This window comes from Pseudonaja textilis, chromosome 13, assembly GCF_049901715.1.
Source record: "Pseudonaja textilis isolate UNSWEBS1 chromosome 13, rPseTex1.2, whole genome shotgun sequence".
In the NCBI taxonomy this organism is placed as follows: domain Eukaryota; kingdom Metazoa; phylum Chordata; class Lepidosauria; order Squamata; family Elapidae; genus Pseudonaja; species Pseudonaja textilis.
The window spans coordinates 18328608-18349339 of NC_142002.1; the positions used below are offsets into that span (position 1 = coordinate 18328608).

The 20732-nt window shown below is 45.1% G+C and overlaps 2 protein-coding genes across 16 annotated transcripts in view; one reads left to right on the forward strand and one right to left on the reverse strand.

Moving 5' to 3' along the window:
- Nucleotides 1-1464: 1464 nt before the first annotated feature.
- Nucleotides 1465-19790, forward strand: FBXO22 (F-box protein 22). 2 transcript variants are annotated; one of them, XM_087941603.1, is made up of 8 exons: nt 1466-1697; nt 2924-3056; nt 3651-3747; nt 4830-4925; nt 5681-5845; nt 8287-8446; nt 12064-12486; nt 19607-19790. In XM_087941603.1, the coding sequence occupies exons 1-8, from the start codon at nt 1594-1596 to the stop codon at nt 19677-19679; spliced, it is 1251 nt and encodes a 416-aa protein (XP_087797729.1). In that variant the 5' UTR covers nt 1466-1593; the 3' UTR covers nt 19680-19790. The 2 variants fall into 2 exon arrangements, with proteins under 2 accessions (XP_026565449.1, XP_087797729.1); XM_026709664.2 differs by lacking the exon at nt 19607-19790 and having other exon boundaries at nt 1465-1697; nt 12064-14696.
- NRG4 (neuregulin 4) overlaps nt 15048-20732 on the reverse strand; it is a 37333-nt gene continuing 31648 nt past the window's right edge. For 8 of the 14 annotated variants that reach the window (XM_026709669.2, XM_026709671.2, XM_087941612.1 and 5 more), the window contains 4 exons: nt 18238-18387; nt 17599-17678; nt 16721-16806; nt 15048-15542 (listed from right to left, as the gene is read on the reverse strand). In XM_026709669.2, the coding sequence (XP_026565454.1) occupies nt 16793-16806; nt 17599-17678; nt 18238-18387 (244 nt within the window). In that variant the 3' untranslated portion in view covers nt 15048-15542; nt 16721-16792. Of the gene's footprint in view, nt 15543-16720; nt 16927-16999; nt 17164-17598; nt 17679-18237; nt 18388-20732 lie in introns of those variants that run through there. The other 6 variants (XM_087941604.1, XM_087941605.1, XM_087941607.1 and 3 more) reach the window with 2 other exon arrangements.

Sequence of the window (20732 nt, forward strand, 5' to 3'; positions counted from 1 at the left end):
GAGATGGTTAAGTCACACCCGATTTTACAACTTTTGCCACCGTTGTTAAGCAAATCGCTTCCATTATTAAATCAATTGTGTGGCTGTTAATCAAATCCTGCTTCTCACATTGGCTCTGCTTGTCTGAAGCCCCTTGACAAGGTTGCAAATTGTGATCACATATCTCTGGGATGCTACAACCATTGTAAATACACCCTAGTTGCTAAGTATCATAACTTAACATGTAGCCCTAGGGAGACGGTGAAAGTTGAATGAGCAAGGACTGGTTAATTCACTTTTTTTCAGTGCCGTTGTAACTTCAAATGGTCACTAAAGAAATTGTTATAAGTTGAGGTTTGCTTGTAGTCCGACTAGTCCTGCTGTATTTTATTTATTACTTTATTAACTATTTTGGAACCGCCCCAATTTTCTTCCTGACTGGCAGAGAGACTGGCTCCTTTCTGGTTTCTTCACATCCTGTCTTTTTATAGTTTTTCCATCCCACTTTGAACTGTTTATTCCCCTAAATTAAGATGCTCCCCAAAAGGTAACGGGATTTCCTCTCGTTCTTGTCTCCATCGTTGTGGCTTCTCTCTCTCGCATCTGTCCCATCACCCTAAACATTGTAACTGAAGCTGGGCACTGAAATCCAACATGCGGTAGCTGCAAACCATGGATTACGTCCGCTGAAGATTTTGCAAAACCACTGGAAACTTTTCACTTGCAAAGAACTCTTCCTTGCTACGTTTAAAAAAAAAAAAAAGAAATTAGGAGGAAATGCAGAGAGGAACTGATTATTTAAGAGTTTGCAGCCATAAGTATTTTTCCAGGGCCCAGCCATTGTGCCCTTTTCCTTCTTCATGCTGTCAAGATTTCTCCCTAAACTTTTATTTATTTATTTACTTTAAAAAAAATTCTTGCTTTATACAGGTTGTCCTTGAGTTAACGACTGCAAATTGAGCCCCAAATTTATGTTGCTAAGTGAAACATTTGTTGAGTTTTGCTCCATTTTACAACTTTTCTTGCCACGGTTGTTAAGTGAATCATTGCAATTGTTAGGAAGTGAATCTGGCTTCCTTGTTGATTTTGCTTTTCAGAAGGTTGCAAAAAAAAATAATCACGAGACCCCTGGGAGACATTGCAACCGTCATAAAAGGGGATGCTGCAATGGTCATAATTTAAAAAGCGGTCATAAGTTCCTTTTCTCACTGCTGGTGTAACTTTGGTCACTAAATGAACTGTTGTAAAGTTGAGGGCTATCTGTCCTATTCTACATCTATGGTCTCCCCTCCGACCTCAAACTCTGAGCTCATAGAGATAGGAAAAAAAAAGTAGTAATGAAGGTCGACAGGTTTCGTTTTCCGAGTCCCATTTCGAGCTTCGGGAGTGCTCATCATAGAGATGCCGAAGGCTAGAGCGGCTACCCTTTGATCACTCGGGGCCGAGGGAGGGTTGTCCGGGTTCCTCTCCCCCACCCCCCGACACACACCGCGCGTCGGTCTCCACGGCAACGGAGGGCGTCGCGTCGTCGATGGCGTCAGCAGCGCGCCGCAGCTTCCGGGACTCTGCTGGTGCTTTTTCGGAGTGGGGGGGCACGCGCGGCCTGCGGTTGTCATGGAGCCCGACCCCAAGAGCGGCTACGTGCTGAGCAGCCTCGCCGAGGTGGTGGAGCGGATCCTCGGCTTCCTGCCCACCAAGGCCCTCCTGCGGGCGGCCTGGTGAGCAGCTCTGGAGAGTCACGAGGGAGCGCCCGGGACGCCAGTAGACCCCGAGGAGCGACGAGAGAGGAACCGGCCCTCGGATGGGGGGCGGGGGCGGGCGGGGAGAGCCGATAGCCACGGAGAGAAGCGGGCGGAGGGGAGAGGGTACGAGAGGGGCGGTGGCAGCGGAGGCAGGCAGAAGTCCGAAGGGAGCAACTGGCATCCCTGGGAGGGAGGAGGGCTGGGGGGAGGCTACAGTTGCCCCCCCCCGCGCAATGTGGTTGATCTATATCTCTATCCATCTACGTATATCTATCATCTATATCTGTCTGTCATCTGTCTCTGTCATCTGTCTATCCATCTAATCATCTATATCTGTGATCTGTCTCTATATCATCTACATCTGTATCATCTAGCTGTCATCTGCCTCTATCATTTATCTATCTACCTGTCTGTCATCTGTCTATCCATCTAATCATCTGTATCTGTCATCTGTCTCACTATCATCCATCTATCATCTATCTATATCATCTGTCATCTGCCTCTATATCATCTATCTATCCATCTTATATCTATCTGTCTGTCATCCGTCTATCCATCTATCATATATCTATATCATCTATCTGTCATTTGTCTATCATCTGTCTATCTATCTATATATCATCCATCATCTGCCCCTATATCATCTATCCATCTTATATCTGTCTGTCATCCGTCTATCCATCTATCATCTATCTATATCAGCTATCTGTCATCTGTCTATCATCTATCTGTCTATCCATCTATCTATAATCTATATCATCTGTCATCTGCCTTTATATCATCTATCTATCCATCTTATATCTATCTGTCTGTCATCTGTCTGTCCATCCATCATCTATCCATATCATCCAGCTGTCATCTGCCTCTATCATTTATCTGTCTGTCATCTGTGTATCCATCATCTGTCTGTCTATCTATATATCTATCTGTCTCACTATCATCCATCTATCATCTATCTATATCATCTATCTGTCATCTGTCTCTATCATCTATCCATCTATCTATAATCTATATCATCTGTCATCTGCCTCTATATCATCTGTCTATCCATCTTATATTTATCTGTCATCTGTCTATCCATCTATCATCTATATCATCTATCTGTCTGTCATCTGTCTCTATCATCTATCTGTCATCTGTCTCATCCGTCTATAATATATAATATGTATATTTTATATATATAATATGTATTTTTGTTTCAGTGTGTGCCAGCTATGGCGGGAATGTTCCCGCAGAATCCTGCGAACACAGCAGGGTATCACCTGGGTCTCTGCCCTGGAGCCAGACCCATCCAACAGTCACGTTCTGGTCCACGTGTTAGCAGAAGACATTGAGGTAAGCGGTTTGGACCCATGGACAGAAGCAGGTGTTTGCCTGTTGTGGTTGAGCTTCGTTCTTAAGGTTGCAACTTTGAAACCTCGTCTATTTGGCAAGCTTTGGTCATGTTTGTTAAATTATCACATTTACTGTTCTGTTTTTTTCTAAACAGAATAATGATGGTTAAGAAACAGCCCTTTGGCTGTGCAATTATATCTTTTTTTCAGTGACAAGTCAAGAAGCAGTTATGTTTATTCAAGTTTTATTTGGTTCTAGTTGAAGAAATACCTGCAGCTCAGGTTGAATTCTGGGAACCATTTGTACTCTCTGAGCTTTGTGGTTTTCTTGCAGACATTTTATTACCCAACTAGGGAACACGATCAGTATCTGATGATTACCATTACCATCAGAGCACTATCAACACCATCAGAACACTGATGATGTTACCTAGTTGGGTCATGAAATATTTGCAAGCCAACAATCGGGCTCCATCAAGAGCACCAAGGACCCCAAGCTGTATTTGGAGCTGTGCTTGTTTTTCATATACAAGACAAGTTCCTGATGTGTGACTATCCATTGTCCATTATGTTGTGTTTTGTGTTTATATTACAGAAAGTTCAAGTCCTCCCCCAGACAGTGTTATATATGATATCAGATGCAGAGACGTTCAGTGAAAACAGAGAGATTTCTGGCAATAGTCTGAAGAAAGGTAAGTGGCCAGCAAGACTGTTTTTTAGCCATTGATTTATACAAATGGGGCAAAAAAACCAGTCTTCTGATTGGACCACTTGGGTTCTGTAGACAAAATGATAGCTTTGAATCGAGCTCTCTGCTCTGTCATGACTTAAGTAGACAACTTTGGCAAAGTATCGTTTTGCAGTAACAAAGGAGTGTTGACGTGGGTCTATAGATTTAGTTGACCTGAGTAATTGAACTCTTTAATTTATCAGAACCTCTTGTTATTTGCCGGTTGCAGGAACATGAAAATATATCGCTGGAAGAATCCTACAGAGCAACGTTTTTCAAACTTGGCAACTTTAAAGTGTGGACTTCAACTCCCAGAATTCTGGGACTTCAAATTTTCTCAGAAGTTCACAGCGGCTAGAGAATTATGGGAGTTGAAGTCTACAAAATCTGAAAAGTTGCCGAGTTTGGCAAACGTTGTTTTGTGAGGGCAGGATTTATCTCGATCTTCTGCTCCCAGGTTGATCTTGGGAACAGAAAGCTGACAGAGGCAACAACTTTTGACCAGGTAGCCTTCTGAAGAACTTTGAAAATAATAAGATTTTTTCCTTGTTTGTCCATCCATTTGGAAAGGCTCAGTTAAATCCCTGGAGGATAGATTAGAATCTAATCATTAGATTATACAAACCACCATTCCTTGTAACAAACACAAATTGATAAAGGAAAATATTTGCAGCTCAGGGTTGAAATAAGAGGTCCTTGGTACTCTCTGTGCTTGTCAATTGTCTCGCAGGTGTTTCATTACCAAAACTTGGAAACGCTTATCAGCCTAAATTCAAACCTCATTTTTATCTCTTGTCCCTTCCTGCTGGAAGCTCGTCCCAATGACCCATGAATTATCCCCCCAAAAAATCCTGAAAATTGTGAAGACCAACCAGTGATGGATATGTGTCTTTCGAGCAGCTCTCCTTATTCCTAGGGAGCTCTGTGTTTACTGAAGCAGCTAATTAAAATATTTTTAAAAACCGGATGCCGCTCCCAAGGTTATTATTGATCCTGCAGCAACTTGGACTAACCGTTTTTTGTTTTTTTTCCCCATAATTATAGCACGGCGAAGATACAGTAAAGAAATCGCGTCCGCCTTGGAAAAACTGCTCCCCGCACGATGCCAGGTGCTTGGTCTTGCGACACCTGGAGTTGTAGGTAAGGAGAACAACCTCCACAAAAATGAGCTCCCTGAGTTTTTCCCTCGGTACGGCTGTGCATCCAAACTGGGTCTTCCCACCTGCTCAAAGGGAGCAGCATTCCGTAGAAATTAATTGCAAAGAAACTTAGAATTTGGATTTCCGATTAGAATGGGAACTGTAATGGTGCGGTGGCCTAGAGGCGAAGTTCTCGCCTCACAATCAGGAGGCTGCGAGGTCAATCCTAGGTAGAGGCAGATATATTTCTCTCTCTGGGCACGTTGAGAATGTATCCGCTGAACAAAGACTCCGCACTGGCAACAGGAAGGCCATCCGGCCAGTAAACGCTCAGCTCCATTCAGTTGCCCAGGCTCCACCCCACAAGGGATGATGAGGTCGTTAAAAGACGATGATTAAAATGGAAACTGTTCCCAGGTGCTCACAAGTCCTGGGGCCTAGCAGATCCCTGGTTCTCTCGCAAGTTTGCCTCAAAATGAACCGAAAGGGCTGTAATTTTGAAACAGCTTTCACATCCACAGTTGCAAAATCCACTTAATGTTTCACTTAGCAACAAAAATGGGGAGGGGGGGACACCTCAATTGTGGTCGTGAGTCAAGGACTACCTTTAGAAATAGCAAAGAATAACGGGGAGAATGTTTCGTGATTGAACGGCCTGTGCTCTGTGGAAAACGAGAGAAACGTTTCAAAATGATTATCGCGGTCTTGGGAAAACGAGGTGCACCCTTTTTAACCGGACGGAGCGTCGCTTTTCAGTTACCCCCAAAGGCTCTGGCAGCCATCGTCCCTTGGAGGTTGAAGAAGGAGAGGCCGGCTTCGCCCTGCTCTTCCCCAAAATCGATGGGGTGAAGATTCAGACCTTCCATTTTTTTAAAGACCCAAAGAGCCAAGGCATCGACGAAGGACAGTTTGCGGAAGCAGGCAAGTCGGAGTGGGGCGGCTGTTTGGGGGGGGGCTCTCTTTGAACTCGTGCTATATATATATATATATATATATATATATATTTTAAAGCTATCGCAGTGTTGGATTTTTATTTCCCAATGGTAATTCACAAGTGTCCTGTTGGAGTCTTGATTCTGGGGGGAGATTGAGCAGCTGACAGGGAGTGGGAGTGTGGCTCCAGTGGCTGTGGAAGAAATGGGGGAAGGGCACAGTCCGGCTGGGCATACAGAGTCAGACCCAGGCCCACCCCCTCTTCATCATGGGGTACGCTAGGAGGAACGGAGAAGGGAGCAACCTGGCTTACGGGAGAGAAAAGGGCCCTGATCCCTTTCATTAGTTGCAGCTGGGAGAACAGTGGTTGCGTTTGCACACAGCTCCTTGCTGGAAGCAAAGCACATGCATTGTCTTTGTCGAGTCTTGTCTGGGTTTTGGCGTCCTCCCAACTGTGGGTGCTGCGTTATCCTTTGAAAGTCTGCCATTTATCATCCTGGCCTGCCGTGTTGATTATTACTTCAGTGTGTTTTGTGTTGGGTTTTTTTTAAATTTCTAGTTATCTTTACTTTGGGTCCGGACTGCATTTCTTCCCTTCGTAGACTGTTTTTGGAAGAGTTTGATCTCCAGCCGAGGATAGTTTGACATTGGGGCCCAAGTTGGAGGCGTGAAAGGGAATTTATTCTACTTTTGTGACTTTGTTATTTTTTGTGTCACGCCCCTTTGGGTCATCACAACACGATTGTAAATGTTGATACCGTCATAAGACCAACGTGGGCTTAAACGGCACAACAGGGAAGTCATTTTGAAAGTATTTTTCATAGTATATCGGAAGGTTGTGTGTTGGGTAGAGTGGTGCCGTGGCCTAGAGGTGGAGCTCTTGTCTCACAATCAGGAGGCTGTGAGTTCAATCCTTGGTAGAGGCAGATATTTCTCTCTCTCTCTTTCTCACACTGAGGATATGTCTGCTGAACAAAACTCCACCCCGGCAACAGGAAGGGTATCCGGCCATTAAAACACTCTACTAGCTGCATTCAGTTGCCCGGACACCACCCCACAAGGGATTATGGGGTTTGTTAAATGATGATGGTGATGATTGTAAGGTTGTGATTTGTGATGTAGGGTTTGGCTGCAAAGACTAGGAGAAACTTAGTGGTTCTTTGAACCATGTCATATTTTCGAAGTCATCCTCCCACCAAGTCACCAAGCTAGAAACTGGCAGATGGTCACCCAAGGCAATAGGTGACTTTTGGGCCAACTTCTAATGTTAGCTACCTAGAGTTATTTATAAAAGTAGATAATAACGGCAGGATAGAAATAGATGAATATTTACTCTACCCTTAACCACCAAACACTTAAGCAAGAGAGCAAAGTAAACCCTCCAGTAAACACACATGATAAACTTAAGTCAGCTAGTTTGTTGTCCAACTTTGTGCATCTCCCTGCTAAACCACAGCTGGTTCCCGTAGTTTTTACAGGGTTTTTATATAACTGGGAGGGAATGTTGAGTCCTTTTTTTTCCCTAGCTATAGGTGTCGTTTGCCGCTTTCCGTGCTGGGCTCCCTGTTTTCTGATACGTAAAGGGTTAAAACCGCTGGCTAAGTTTGTCCAATACAAGCCATTATGATTAGAGCCTTACAGAAGAGAAAAATAGACCTCCAGGATTACGTACCTAAGAGGTCAGAAATTTGCTGCAGGGCTGTTATGACAACAACAACACCTCGTGGGAATCTCTGCTTTTGGTATGGGTACCTTTAGGGAAAGTAGGTCAGGAAACAAAAACAGATTCAGGTCGTAAACTAGACGGTGCACGAAGTTTGGCATCTTGTTATTATCAGCAGAAAGACAGAGATTAATAATACACACACACACACACACATATATATTTATATTTCTCTCTTCTCTTTCTCCTCTCTCTTTCTCTCTCTCCCTCCCTTCCTCCCTCCCTCTCTCTATTTCTACTCTCTCTCTCTCTCACCCTCCCTCCATCTCTCTGTCTCTCTTTCTTTCCTATCATGTCTCTCTCTCTTATCGTCTCTTTCCTATTGTGTGTCTCTGTTTCTCTCTCTTTCCTGTCGTCTCTCTTATCTATTGTGTCTCTCTCTTTTCTACTGTGTGCATGTGTCTCTCTCTCTTTCCTATCATGTCTCTCTCTCTCTCTTTCTCTTTCCTATTGTCTCTCTCCCTCCCTCCCCTCCCTCTCTCTCTGTCTCTCTTTCCTATCGTGTCTCTCTTTCCTATCTCTTCTCTCTTTCCTATTGTCTCTCTCTCTCTCTTTCCTGTCATCTCACTTATCTATTGTGTGTCTCTCTTTTCTATTATGTGTGTGTCTCTCTTTCCTATTGTCTCTCTCTCTCTCTCTCTCCTTCCTTCCCTCCCTCCCTCTCTCTCTCTCTCTCTCTCTCTCTCTCTCTCTTTACTCCAACCAGGTCTTAAGAACAACCCTGACCTCAGAGCCGTGCTTCTCTTCGGATACAACAGCTGGAAGACGGGATCGCCACGATTCTTCCGCCAAATTGTCAATCGCCTGAACGAAAAAAGCATCATCTTAGCGGGTGGATACGTAGACAGCATTACGTCCCTGACTTGGTGGGTGTCTCGTTTTGATAGGTTTCTCTGGTTAACAGGTGGTCCTCGACTTGCAACCACCACGAAGCCCCAAGTTTCTGTATCGCTAAGCAAAACAGTGATTAAGGGTGGGTTTTGCCCCCACTTTACCGCCTTTCTTGCTGCCGTTGTTAAATGAATCACTGCCATTAACTTAGTAACACGATGGTTAAAGCGAATCTGGCTTCCCCATTGGCGCTGGGGTCGCAGACTTCGGGACACTGCAAACCATCATAAATACGAGTTGCCAAGCGCCGGGATTTTGACCACGTGACCACGGGGATGCTGCTATAAGTGTGGAAGCTGGTCACAAGTCACTTTTTTCAGTGCCGTTGTATCTTCGGTCACTAAATGGAACGATTGTAAGTCGAGGACTGCCCGTAGGGTTCAGTGGGGTCGGCTTTTATCTGTTCCTGAAAATCTCGGCTTCTCTATTGTGATAAAGGAAAGTTCGGATTTTCCCGGCCTGCTCAAATCTCTTGGGCTGATAAAGTGAAGAAAAACTGGGTCGGATCAGGCCTTCCCGTTCCCCTTTATGGCCGGTTGCAGACTTCCATAATCATATGATTACAATTTACAGTGGTTTTTTTGGGGAGGGGGTTTGCCAGATTCCAGCACTTTTTGTCCAGATTTTGGCAAAAAAAAAAAAAGCCCACATAAGAATGCATTGATTTACTTAACGGAATGACATATGCCAGTGATGGCGAACCTTTTTGGCACCGAGTGCCATTTTTGAAGGGATTTTAGGGGGGTGTTTTCAGGCCGGTTTTGGGTCATTTGGGGGGGTTGTTTTTGGTCTGGAAAACAGCCCAAAAAACGACCTGGAAACAACCTGAAAAAGGGCCCCAAAATGGCCTAGGTTCTTGGCTGTTTTTCCAGCCTTTTTCTGGTGCTCTGACACCCACAAAAACCAGCTGGCTGTCAGAAACCAGAGCAGCAGCTAGCGACGGTGTGCGTGCCCACGGAGAAGGCTTTGCGCTTCTGGCATGCGTGCCATAGGTTCGCCATCACGGACACATGCTGAATGACCATCCCATTCACCTAACAACTGCCTCAAAATAATTATTTCCTTTTCAAGCACCAAAACAATCAGAATAGGGTGGCCTGAAAAGTTCTCCCTAATTTGGAGTCGGCCCCTTTCTTTCGATTCTAGCATTAAGCCAAAAGAGAGAGACTTCCGCAAACTGCTCGTACAAGTGAGCCACTTTCAAAACGCTTCGTGTTCTGCCAAGTGATCATTTTGTTTATCTAAAATTAGAAGTGCTAATAATGTGTGTTACAGCCCTTTCGTCATCTTTTTTTCTCCCCCCGTTTGCACTTCTCTCCTTACCTTATTTGAGTGACTTCCTTTACGTAAGTTGGATAACGCACTTGTAAGCTCCTTAGCCCTTTGGCTGGGATGACCCAAAGCGGCGTGGCCCAAAGGCAACACAGTCACATAAGTAAGAAAAGTTCCTTTTAGTACCTCCGATTTTGTCCCCAGTGCCCAGTTACCTTCGTCTGGAATAAAAAACTCTCCCAGGAACAGTCTTTAAGTGGAGGAAATTCAGTCCGAAAACAAAGTACATGCAAACTGTAACTAAAAATCCAAACAAACCAGGCTGCAGGAATTAACTTGAGAGGGCAGGAGAAGGAATTGCAGACCTGAAAGCAAACACAGTTGGGAAGAAGCCAGGAACGCAGATAAGCCTCGACAATACCAGATAATTCACGATTTGCTCCCAACAAGTTGCTGTGCACAGCTACCCTTTTTAAACATTGTGTTCCCAACTGCAGCTAATGAAGGGAATCAGGGCCCTTTCCTCCCCCAGTAAGCCATGCAACCCACGTTGCTCCCTTCTCCGTTCCTCCCTGCGTGCTCTAAGATGAAGAGGGGTTGGGCCTGGGTCTTCCTTTGAATTCCTTCTCCCTTGTTCTACCTCTCCCCTGCTCTGCCCAGCTGGACTTTGCCCTTCCCCAGTTTCCTTCACAGCCACCCTCCCACTCCCTGTCAGCTGCTTGGCCTCCCCCTCCAAATCAGATTCCAAGAGGGGCACGACATTAGCTTTTAACCAGCAACTGTGGATTAAGAGACTATTTTATTTTATTTTTAAAACAAGAAGCTGGAGATTTTCAATATTTGAACCTCTTAATGCCTTCGGGGAATTTTCTCAGGGAAGTGGCCAGGCTGTTCGCTGTTTTCCATCCAAGTAGTTTTTTGTTGGGAGAAACCAGAGAAACTTTTGATGCCTCTAAAAACCGCACATTTGGAAGCCAAGAGTAGCGTATTGGGTTTGTATGGTAATCCCCGGCTTACGATAATTGGGGCCATCGTTAATTTGGCACCCAGTTTTACAACCTTATTTGCCGGGGATATTAAGCGAATCGCACCTTCGTTAAGCGAACCTGGCTACCCCCATTGACTCTGCTCGCTGGGAGCTGGTTGGGAAGGTCGCGGAGGGCCATCGCCTGACACAGCGACCGTCGCAAATGCACGGCAGGTGTGCCAAGCAGTGTGAGCCATCAACCAGTGGAACTTGGAGCTTCATCCCTGGAAGCTTTAAAGCAGAGACTGGACTGTCATCTGTCAGAAATGGCGTAGGGCAGTGATGGTAAACCTTTTTTTTTATGGCGTGCTGAAAGCACGCACGCTCACAACGCAATGCGTCCCGCCTCCCTGCGCATGTGTTTGCAACATGCCCTGCCCCCTTACCTGGTGTTAGCCAGCAGCAGGTACAGACGGCTGAGGAGAGCGATGACTCGGATGAGGGGCCGGGACCATCAGGGAATGGGCTGCTGCCTTCAGAGATGGTGGGGGCTGGCAGCAGTGACGAGGAGGTTCCCGAGGAGCCTGTGCTCAGTGCACGTGATCGCAGGATGCTTCGTAGGAGGGAACAGCTGAAGCTGCCTAGACGACTCAGGAGTAAGGAGACGATGGCCCCTCCCTCTAGGGAATATAAGCTTGGTTGCAAACAGTTTTTACCTTTGCAGAAGGCAAAAAGCGTTCGAAGGGTTAAGTGTGATGATAACAGACTCTGAAGGTTTATTTGAAGGTTTTCCTAATTGGATTAATTGGCTGCAAGCCATCTGTTATCTACAGAGAGGGTGGAATAAAGCTGTGAACATTTCCATTTTAGAGTTTTATCTATGTTTGCTTTTGGAAGCTTCTGCTGGGACAGAACATTACCTGCACTGCGCATGGGTGCGCCTCCCAGCTGATTTTCAGCCCGTTTGAGGCTGTTTTCACCCTCCTGGGGGCTCGAGGGAAGCTTCTGCAGCCTTTGGAGGCTGGAAACAGGCCCGTTTCGGCACTTCCAGTATTTCCAGAAAGCCTGTTTTTCACCCTCCAAAGTCTGCAGAGGCTTCCCTTGAGCCTCCAGGAGGGTGAAAACAGCCTCAAACAGGCTGAAAATCAGCGGGGAGGCGCACCCATGCGCAGTGCAGGTAAGTTTGGCTGAGGCTCTTACCTTCCATTGTAAGTGTGCAGCTTCGCTAAACGAACGAACGGTCGTAAGTTGAGGGTGACCTGTATTGCTCGGCGTGGCCTGTTGGGCGACGTTGGGCTGTGGCCCGCCAGCTTCTGACTTTTGTTCCCCCCCCCCTTCCAAAATTCCTTTCAGTCACACCCAGCCTGCCGAGTCGTGTGGCGTGGTCAGCCTGGCGTTCAGCGGTGCCCAGATCCAGTGCGCCTCCGTCCTGCTGGACCAGGACGTGACGGACGAGAAGCTAGCCGAAGCGGCCATGCGGCGCCTGAAGGCGGCCAACATCCCTGAGCGCCACAGCCTGGCCTTCATGTTCGCCTGCGTGGGCAGGGGGCGCCAGCATTACCAGAACAAAGTGAACCTGGAGGCCGACACTTTCCGGAAGTTCTTCCCGGCCGTGCCGCTGTTCGGCTTCTTCGGGCACGGGGAGATCGGCTGCGACCGCATCGTGACGGGGAATTTCGTCCTCCGGGAATGTCGCGAGGCCAAGGACAACCTCCTGCACAGCTACACCACGGTGGTGATGCTTCTGCACTTTGGTTCGGCTAAAGGCAATCAAGCGTAAACATCTCTCTCCTCTCTCTCTCTCTCTCTCTCTCTCTTGCTCTCTCTCTCTCTCTCTTTTCTCTTCTGCCACCGTGCAGTTGTCGGTAGGCTGCAACGAGTGGCGAGGAGCAGGCCATTCTGGGCACGCCGTTAAGCGTCCCTCCCGAAACAAACAAGGAAAGCGGCCCCGTCGACTTTAGGCCTCCCCGATGACGTGCTCTTAAATTCGGGGAAGAAAAAGATGAGTTTTTTAATTCCCCGTTTTCTGAAGCAGAAAGTGCTTCGTATCCATACGGTTAGATTTTTTTTTTTTACTTCATTCTAGCAGTTGCAAATGATGGTGGTTTAAGCATCACCGGTGCTTTCGTACTGGGGTGGGGGAAAAAAATATCCTTTTTTCCCCCTTGCTGTTAGTGGATTACAGAACAAGTCAGCCCATGAACTAAGCCTGTCTTAAGCTAAGCCTGTTATTGTTTGTCTCTGGCAGTGCAAAGTTTCAGGTCTGAACTGAGCTCTTTAAATCATCTGTTAAGGGGCAAAGGAGCCCATGGAGGCCTAGTCAAATTTGAAACCCCGTTTGCACTGAATATTCATCGTCTTGGTCCAGAGAGGATTAGATGGTCTGGATTCTTGGGCTTATCTTGGTTAAAACACTGGAAGTTGGGACATCTTGTTCACTAGCTAGTTTATATTTTATATATATATTGTACTAGTTGCCTGCTTTTTAATCGCTTTGGTTGTAGGAAAATATCCCTCGGGGTTCTTAAATATATGGAGGAACCTCAAGATTTGTCTGATCTGGTTTGAATTCTGCTGTTGAGCGTTTTAAATATGAATTCTTGGGATCTGGAACTGTCCAAACGACAACAGTCTGAAAGCATACACTAATAAGGTTTTCTTCCTGTGCAAAAAAAACAACAGCAACCCTTCAACTCGCAGCTTTTATCAGTGTAGGAAAGACGAACGGCAGCAGAATTATATGTCTGCAAGATGTTAACTTGATATTCAGCTTTCTCTCTGACATTAAAGCTACTGAAGATATTTATGATTTGGTTTAATGTCCTAAGGTTATACTGGGGAAGTCGGGCAAGTGTAAAATAAGGTAACAGAGAATTAAATACGTGATTTTTTTTCCCCCGTCTTAACTGCAAGTTATATTCTTTCTCTCTTCCTCCAAAAGCAGAGTGCCAAGAATGTTTTGAGTATTGTTATTTTTTTCCTCTCCAAAATGTGCTTGTCTTTTCCATGAAAAATTGAAAACCACGATGCAAGGAAATACCATTTTTCTTTGTGGAGACACCTGTCTGTATGATGCATTTTGGGAGTCGTTGCAGACTTGACTGCTTTTAATGCCCGGGAGAAACTGTGTTTGCTGGACTGGCTTTAATGACTTTACTTCATTACGCTATTCGTGCTGTTTTTGAATATATGAAGGATGGTAATCCAGCTTTAGGACCGAATTCCTCACGTGGTTGAAGTCCTGGACTAACATTGAGAGTCCCCGATTATCTTTCTTCTGGTTTGATTTGGTCACGTTAATGCAATAACCCCCCCAAATATTAAACCTTAGGGAAATATTAGAGGCAGGGATTTAAAAGATTGGTTAGTCTACTATAGGTTGCTGCAGGTTTATGGGCCAAGTTTCAGGGTTCTTTTGCCAACGTGATTCATGAAGCCAGTAATTCAAAAGTTTTAGGAAAGTCATTTTTTTAATATATTTAAAATGTACAAAATTGAAACCAGGCTTACATCTCAGAAACATCCCGTTCTGAAGCCACTTCTGAGATGGTTTGCCGATGATGCATGCTTGCCAGATTGTTTTAGAAATCAGACTTCAATGGCCAGCGTGTTTATTTTAAAGGGAACTTTCTCTGTTGAAAAGTTAGTGCTGTTTTATGGAAGACAGTCTAAAGCGTATATTGAAAATGTCTGTTAAAGTGGACATTGACATGTTCTGGTTGCTTGAAAAAGTGTCCTGAATAGAAATTGATTCCAAAGAATTTGGTATATGGTCAGTCAGTTTTCTGGGTAAATTTACTGGGTAACGTAAAAAGCAAGTTCAGTTTTGGGATTGTAATGCAGAGGTGAGATTGTGTTCCTCTAGAAATAAATCCATTTACAGCCAATAATAGCTTCCCCCCCCGCCCCCTCAATTCTGCGGGTCTGCGGTTGCAATTTTCTCAAATCAGAAGGCATGCAAAAATAAATAAATAACTTTAAGGAAAGGAGCCTACAGACCAATTGATGGCTTCATGAGTAAGAACAAATGATTCGTGGAACTTTACAAAACTGTATGTAGTTTTACGTTAAGTTTGTTGGATTTTTTTTTCCCCTCCGCTTTCTTCTAGAACTCTTCCAACTCTTTTTCTGAAACAACTTTGCGAGTAGACTGGACTGAGAATAAGTTACTCCCTGGACCAAGGTGACCCCCCAAACCTGAGTCTCCCCCATCCTCGTCCTTAACTATTACTCTACTCCGGCTTGGTCAGATCTTATTTCTTAATTAGTTGTCCTTTACAACCAACTGATAACACGCGGACCAACTTTAAACACAGAATATTTCGAGAGACCTCAGATACGTGTTTGAAAAGGATAAACTTTATTTACAAATGGAAATGTTTCAAACAAAAAGGAGAAGAAAAAAAAAGGAATACAGCGACTACATCATGACCCTAAAAAGGCGTGCCCGATGTCACTGCTGTAAGTTGTGGAGACCTTTACATAATACAGCTCTTTATTTTGTTCACCAAAGCTTGCTCCTGGCATGGAAGATCCGTTGGGAGGATACTAAACCGTAGAGCTGATTTCACCTTCAATAAAAACGGATGGAAGGGATCGAACAGCTTTTCAATACTACCTACTAATGTTCGGAAATACTTTAAAAGCATTTTGTCTATTTTAATTACCGAGGATGGAGTTGACTCTAATGTCTCTCTCAGCATCTTCACATACCTCTGACCTCCTGAGTCTGGGAACAGTAAGAACATAAGCGGTGCATATTTCTGCATAGATATTTGGTCCTGTAAATCATGTTCTTCATTCAAAGTATCCAGGAACGCTGACACAGATTCCTGAAAATCACAGAAGACAGTGGCTTTATTAGAATTTTCTTTCATTCTTTTTTTTTTTCAACGTCAAAATTTTTGTATTATCTTTCCCATCATTTCTGTCAAGGCAGCTTGCAAAGGTATTAAAGTAGCACACGGGTCTTGTACCCGCAGGAATTAATTAACCACATCAAAAATGAGGAACTGAACATCCTCAGGAATACAATGAGCAATTTTAACTCATTCACCGGCTCACTGTAGGAATCCGTTTTGAAGATCTCATTTAATGATTAGGTATTGCTTTGTTCAGGGAGGGTGGGGGAAACGTTCTGGCATTTACATAGCAGTATTTATTTTGGGAGGGGGGTCTGTCCTAAGTCTGCATGGAATTCTTTCAACATTTATTCTTCATCCGGTAACGTTTTTGTTTGTCCCCGAGACAATATTGGGCAGCGAAAAGGACCTGTTTACATTTATAGGCATGCACAGACGTTGGTCATAATTTCTTCTTTGGTCCATAATTCCTTCTTTGGATTTCTTTATCCGGTTATTTCTGAAAAGACACCACTTCCATCAGATCCACAGGGCAATCTTTTATGGGGGTGTAGGTATTGTCTTGGGAGTTGGGGGTCTGCAGTGGTCCAGGACTTGGGATGAGGGATCGGAGGTGGTGAACTGTCAAGCACAGGAAATCAGGAAACCCAGGCAATTCAAATAAATACAGGGATTTTTGCAATTCTTATCCCTGCTTGTTCTCCTTTCATACATTAAAAGAAACCTTTGTGGAAAAATACGGGCCCGTGTGATGTGTTTCATAATTTTGGGCCAGGAAAAATTGCATTATTCAAGCGTGCCTAAACAGGTGTCTGTAAGAATTCACAGCTTCTTTGTTCTCACTGTGCATTTTTGTAGAAGGCCAAAATTACTGGACACCGCCTAAGCAGACGTTCTTAATTTTTTTCCCCCCTTTTATCAGGATAATAATGTATTTGGATCTTGTGATCTCTCTGTTTTTGCATAAAAATACCCTCCCCTAATAAAAAACGAAAAAGTCTGAAAAATTCAGAGAAGTTGTGCACACAACACATCAGACTTCTCTGCGCGAGCCCCTCTTCCTTTGAAATGAGATCCTAAATTTAACTGGCCTGATAAATCTTTAAGTAGCACAACGCTTGTCACAGGTATCTGCTCCGTCCTCTTACCATATTCTCCAACGTGGTTTCAGCTCTTCCACTTCTTTTGCAGCTGGTCCATAATTCCTTCTTTGGATTTCTTTATTCGGTTATTTCTGAAAAGACACCACTTCCATCAGATCCACAGGGCATTCTTTTATGGGGGTGTACGTATTGTCTTGGGAGTTGGGGGTCTGCAGTGGTCCAGGACTTGGGATGAGGGATCGGAGGGGTGACTGTCAAGCACGGGAAATCGGGAAACCCAGGCAGTTCAAATAAGTACAGGATGATTGCGAGTTTATCCTCTCGACCAGAATCTGAACTACTAACAATCAAGGCAAATTGGTGGCAGATAAGAATCAATGGAATTCAAGGTTGGCAGGAGAGCGCACTATTGTGGGCGCGCAGGGACTCAAGACTAATGACACGTTTGACCCTTCCTCCGGCTCAGCCTGGTCATCTCTTACAGGGACCTTGTTTAAGTTAGAGAGTTACCTTTCAGTTTTGACTCCACTTCCTACTTCAAAAACAGGAGTTGGGGGAAACTATCCATGCTATTAGTCGCTTTGGATAGCGAGGTGAACGGCCTATAAAATTGGGGCCGATGACGATTCAAGGGCTGTGACTACAAAAAAGTGGACGTCCAACCTTGGGGGCGTCCAACCTTGGCCACTTTTAAGACCTGTAGACGTCAACTCCCAGAATTCCCCAGCCAGCATAGCTCGCATTACGTTTGTACTTGGAACTGGCATCGCTGGCTGGGGAATTCTGGGAGTTGAAGTCCACAAGCCTTAACGGTGGCCAAGGTTGGACACCCCGATTTCGAGGCTGCAGGTAGCTTCCCTACACCTGTGTCCGTCCCCCCGCCCAACCTCCTTGCGCCAGGAATTCACCGGAGAAGTACTCACTGTTGCAAGCATTGCTGCCGTTTCCCTCAATCAGGTGTTCGCCACGCTCCAGGGCGTTGGCCCGTGGGATCTGGCCTTTCCTGGCGAGAAGGGATAAAGGGAATGAGACAACAAAGAGACAGAAGACGGATAATCCGTGGAGGCCGGTGGGTTTTAGCTTCCCCCTCTCCCACTTCTCGGTGGAAGTGGCTTAAAGCTATGAATGGCCTGAGACGGAGGATAAGTGGTGATTGTTGGTGCTCTTTGTGCTGGCTTTTCTCAACTAAACACTCTTATAAACGCTACTCTCGGGACGATGCGGTTTGCCTTGTCTGAAGATGTGTGTGCCAGCCTCCCGTGACTCAGCTTTAAAGCTTCTCTGAGGTTTTATTTTCCTTTTTTTTTTTTTTAAGCTGGGGAACTAAAGCAGCACCGACCAATTGTGAGTCAGCGGCCCACAAACACACCGTTGTCTCAGCTTAGTAGAGTTTATCTGAGAACGGAATGGTCTGAGCTCTCTTTCAGAAAGAGACGAGGGAAATTGCACGACGTCCCGGTCGGTGTTAAAGAGCAAAGGGCACGTACGGTAAATACGTGGACCTTTATTCCGCCAATTCAAAGAGCCCAAATCTCCTTCCTTTGGATCAAGAACGGCTTTACCTGCAGAGGAAAAAAAACGCTCCGGCTACCAGGACGCTCAGAACGACGACTGAAGCCAACACGGCGACGAACAGTTCCCCTCTTGAGTGGCTCTTGATGCTGGGGAGCAAGATTGCTTCGCAACGAGCTCCTGTGTAGTTGTCAACACACCTGCGGACAAAGATGAGTTAGTTTGTGAGCTGAAAGGAAGCCACCACCACCCCCAGATTGGTCTCTGCTCCCTCTCCCACTTAGCTTCCTCGGTTGGCTCCCACTACAATGCGCCTTAGAGCGAAGAACTCAAGGAGTTGTGGAAGGTGTACTTTGTGCAGTGCAGGTTGGTGGCTCAAATACCCTGTTCGTTCTTTATTCGATTCATGCCCTGTTCTGCAAGAATTCAATGTTCCTTCCCCTGTTTTACCAACCCCGTGTCGTTAGAAATGTGTTTCTCACCCTTGGCAACTTGAAGACAGGTTAGACTTCCAAGTTCCAGAATGCCCCAGCCAACTTGTGTGGATTTCAATATTCAGAATGCTGGTTGGGCCATTCTGGAAACTAGGAGTCCATATGTCTTCCAAGTTGAGAAAAAGTGGGTTAGAGACAGCCCTAAATCTTCCAGGCTGAAGATTGTATGGCTCCTAATAAATCAATCTTTTTCGCTCTGAAAGATGCGGCTTAGAGACTTATGACCTGAATGGGGGGGTTGCATGTCAGAGTCTTGACAGTCCGTTCATGTCTGCATTGTTTTGAGTAGACTTGAGGACCACGGAGTCTGAGAATTAGGGTTCAGCAACACTGACGTGTCATGGTGTCACCATGCAGTTAAAATGCAGGTGAGGCCCAATGTTTTATGGGCACCTATGCACAAGTCTCAAATGTGCAGGTTTGGTTATTGAAAATATAAATCTCCACTGCGTAAGGAAATGTGGATGTGCAAATCTAATCAAAGATTCGGGCTACTTAGAAGGACTGAAAAAAATCTGAATAATCAAATGACCCAGTGTGGCGACTGAGGGAAATGTCTGAATCCGCAAACCAGATTGAGAATCTCTCATGAATGAATCTCAACGCTTCGAGAATTGGGCCTGAAAGGGAAGCTCGCATTTTGCTAGGTTTGAATAAACGCAACTACTAAAACTGCACCCCAACCAGAATGAAAGTGCGAGGATGCTTGCAGAAATTGAAGCTTTTATTGTGGGATTTTCATGGACTTGTGACGTGAACTGAGGAGAGGTTAGGATCTTTGAAAGATTCCCTAATGACATTTATAACTACAATGTGCAGTGGAATATAGTCTTATCCGTCTGTAATGGAGTAGCAGGCACGAAATTCCCAGAATTGAATGTTAAATGGCCACCTTACAATGAAAACTGCTTTCCATTTGTTGCAGGGAAGATTTCAGGAACATGAGAACATCCTATTTTCACTCTGACCCAGCAGATACTAGCCAGGTCATCCTGTGAGAATCGCCTATTCTACGGGACTGCGGCTTGTATGTCTACGTATATTTAGCACTGTAATGAATGTAAAACCTATTTGTGCTTTGCAGGCTAACCGGTCTCTTAGGAAAGAAAATCTACGTTTTTAAAGATGCTTGGTCATAGACTCGTATTTATGACGGTTGCAGCGTCCCAAGGCCACCTGATCCCTTTTTGCGACCTCCTGACCAGCAAAGTGCGTGGGGAAGCCAGTTTCACTTAACAACCGTGTCGCTAACTTAACAACTGCAGTGATTCACTTAACAGCTGCGGCAAGAAAAGCCATAAAATGGAGCAAACTCACGGAACAAATGTTTCACTCAGCAGCATACATTTTGGGGTCAATTACAGTCATAACCAGAGGATTACCTTTACACAAATCATAGATACTCATCTTTTCCTATCTCTGTGGGATTTGCTACTGCGCTGGTTTTTTTTAAAAAAAGCCTCTTTTTTCACTCAGGAAATATTTCCTGTCCCACCGAAATGCCCACTTGGACCATAAAGTGCGATAACTGTTTAGTGCTGAAGGGTAAACGGGAATTATTGATTTCCACCCTGGGCGTTTTAGACAACAGCACGGTGTCATTCTGGTTACATAAGGTTTTCTTACATCACAGGTCTCTAAAACGATCGGATTTAGACATCGCCTCTCAATATGGTATCCCTTTTCCGGCCGGGATCTGCCAGTCTACAATTAGGCCAATATGGCTTGGTATTTCCTACTGTTTCTCTCTCTCTCTCTCTCTCTCCAGGGACTTCCCGGAGGCTTTGTGCCTGGGAAATTAGCTGATGCAGAGGCTCTACAAGACTTCCCTTAAACCAGCACTTTTGTGGCTGGGTATCACATTTTTCAAGTAAATAAAACATCACACCGGGTGGAATCAGCAAGGGCAGCTCTCAGAGGGTGGTGGTGGAAGCATTTCTGTCGTTTGAAAGTCCTGCCCTTCGGCTAATGCAACCAGCAAAAGGGAAAACGGTGCGATTTTGGAAAAGCCGCTGCGCTTTAAGCCACGAAGCGTAAGAGTCCACGTTTAG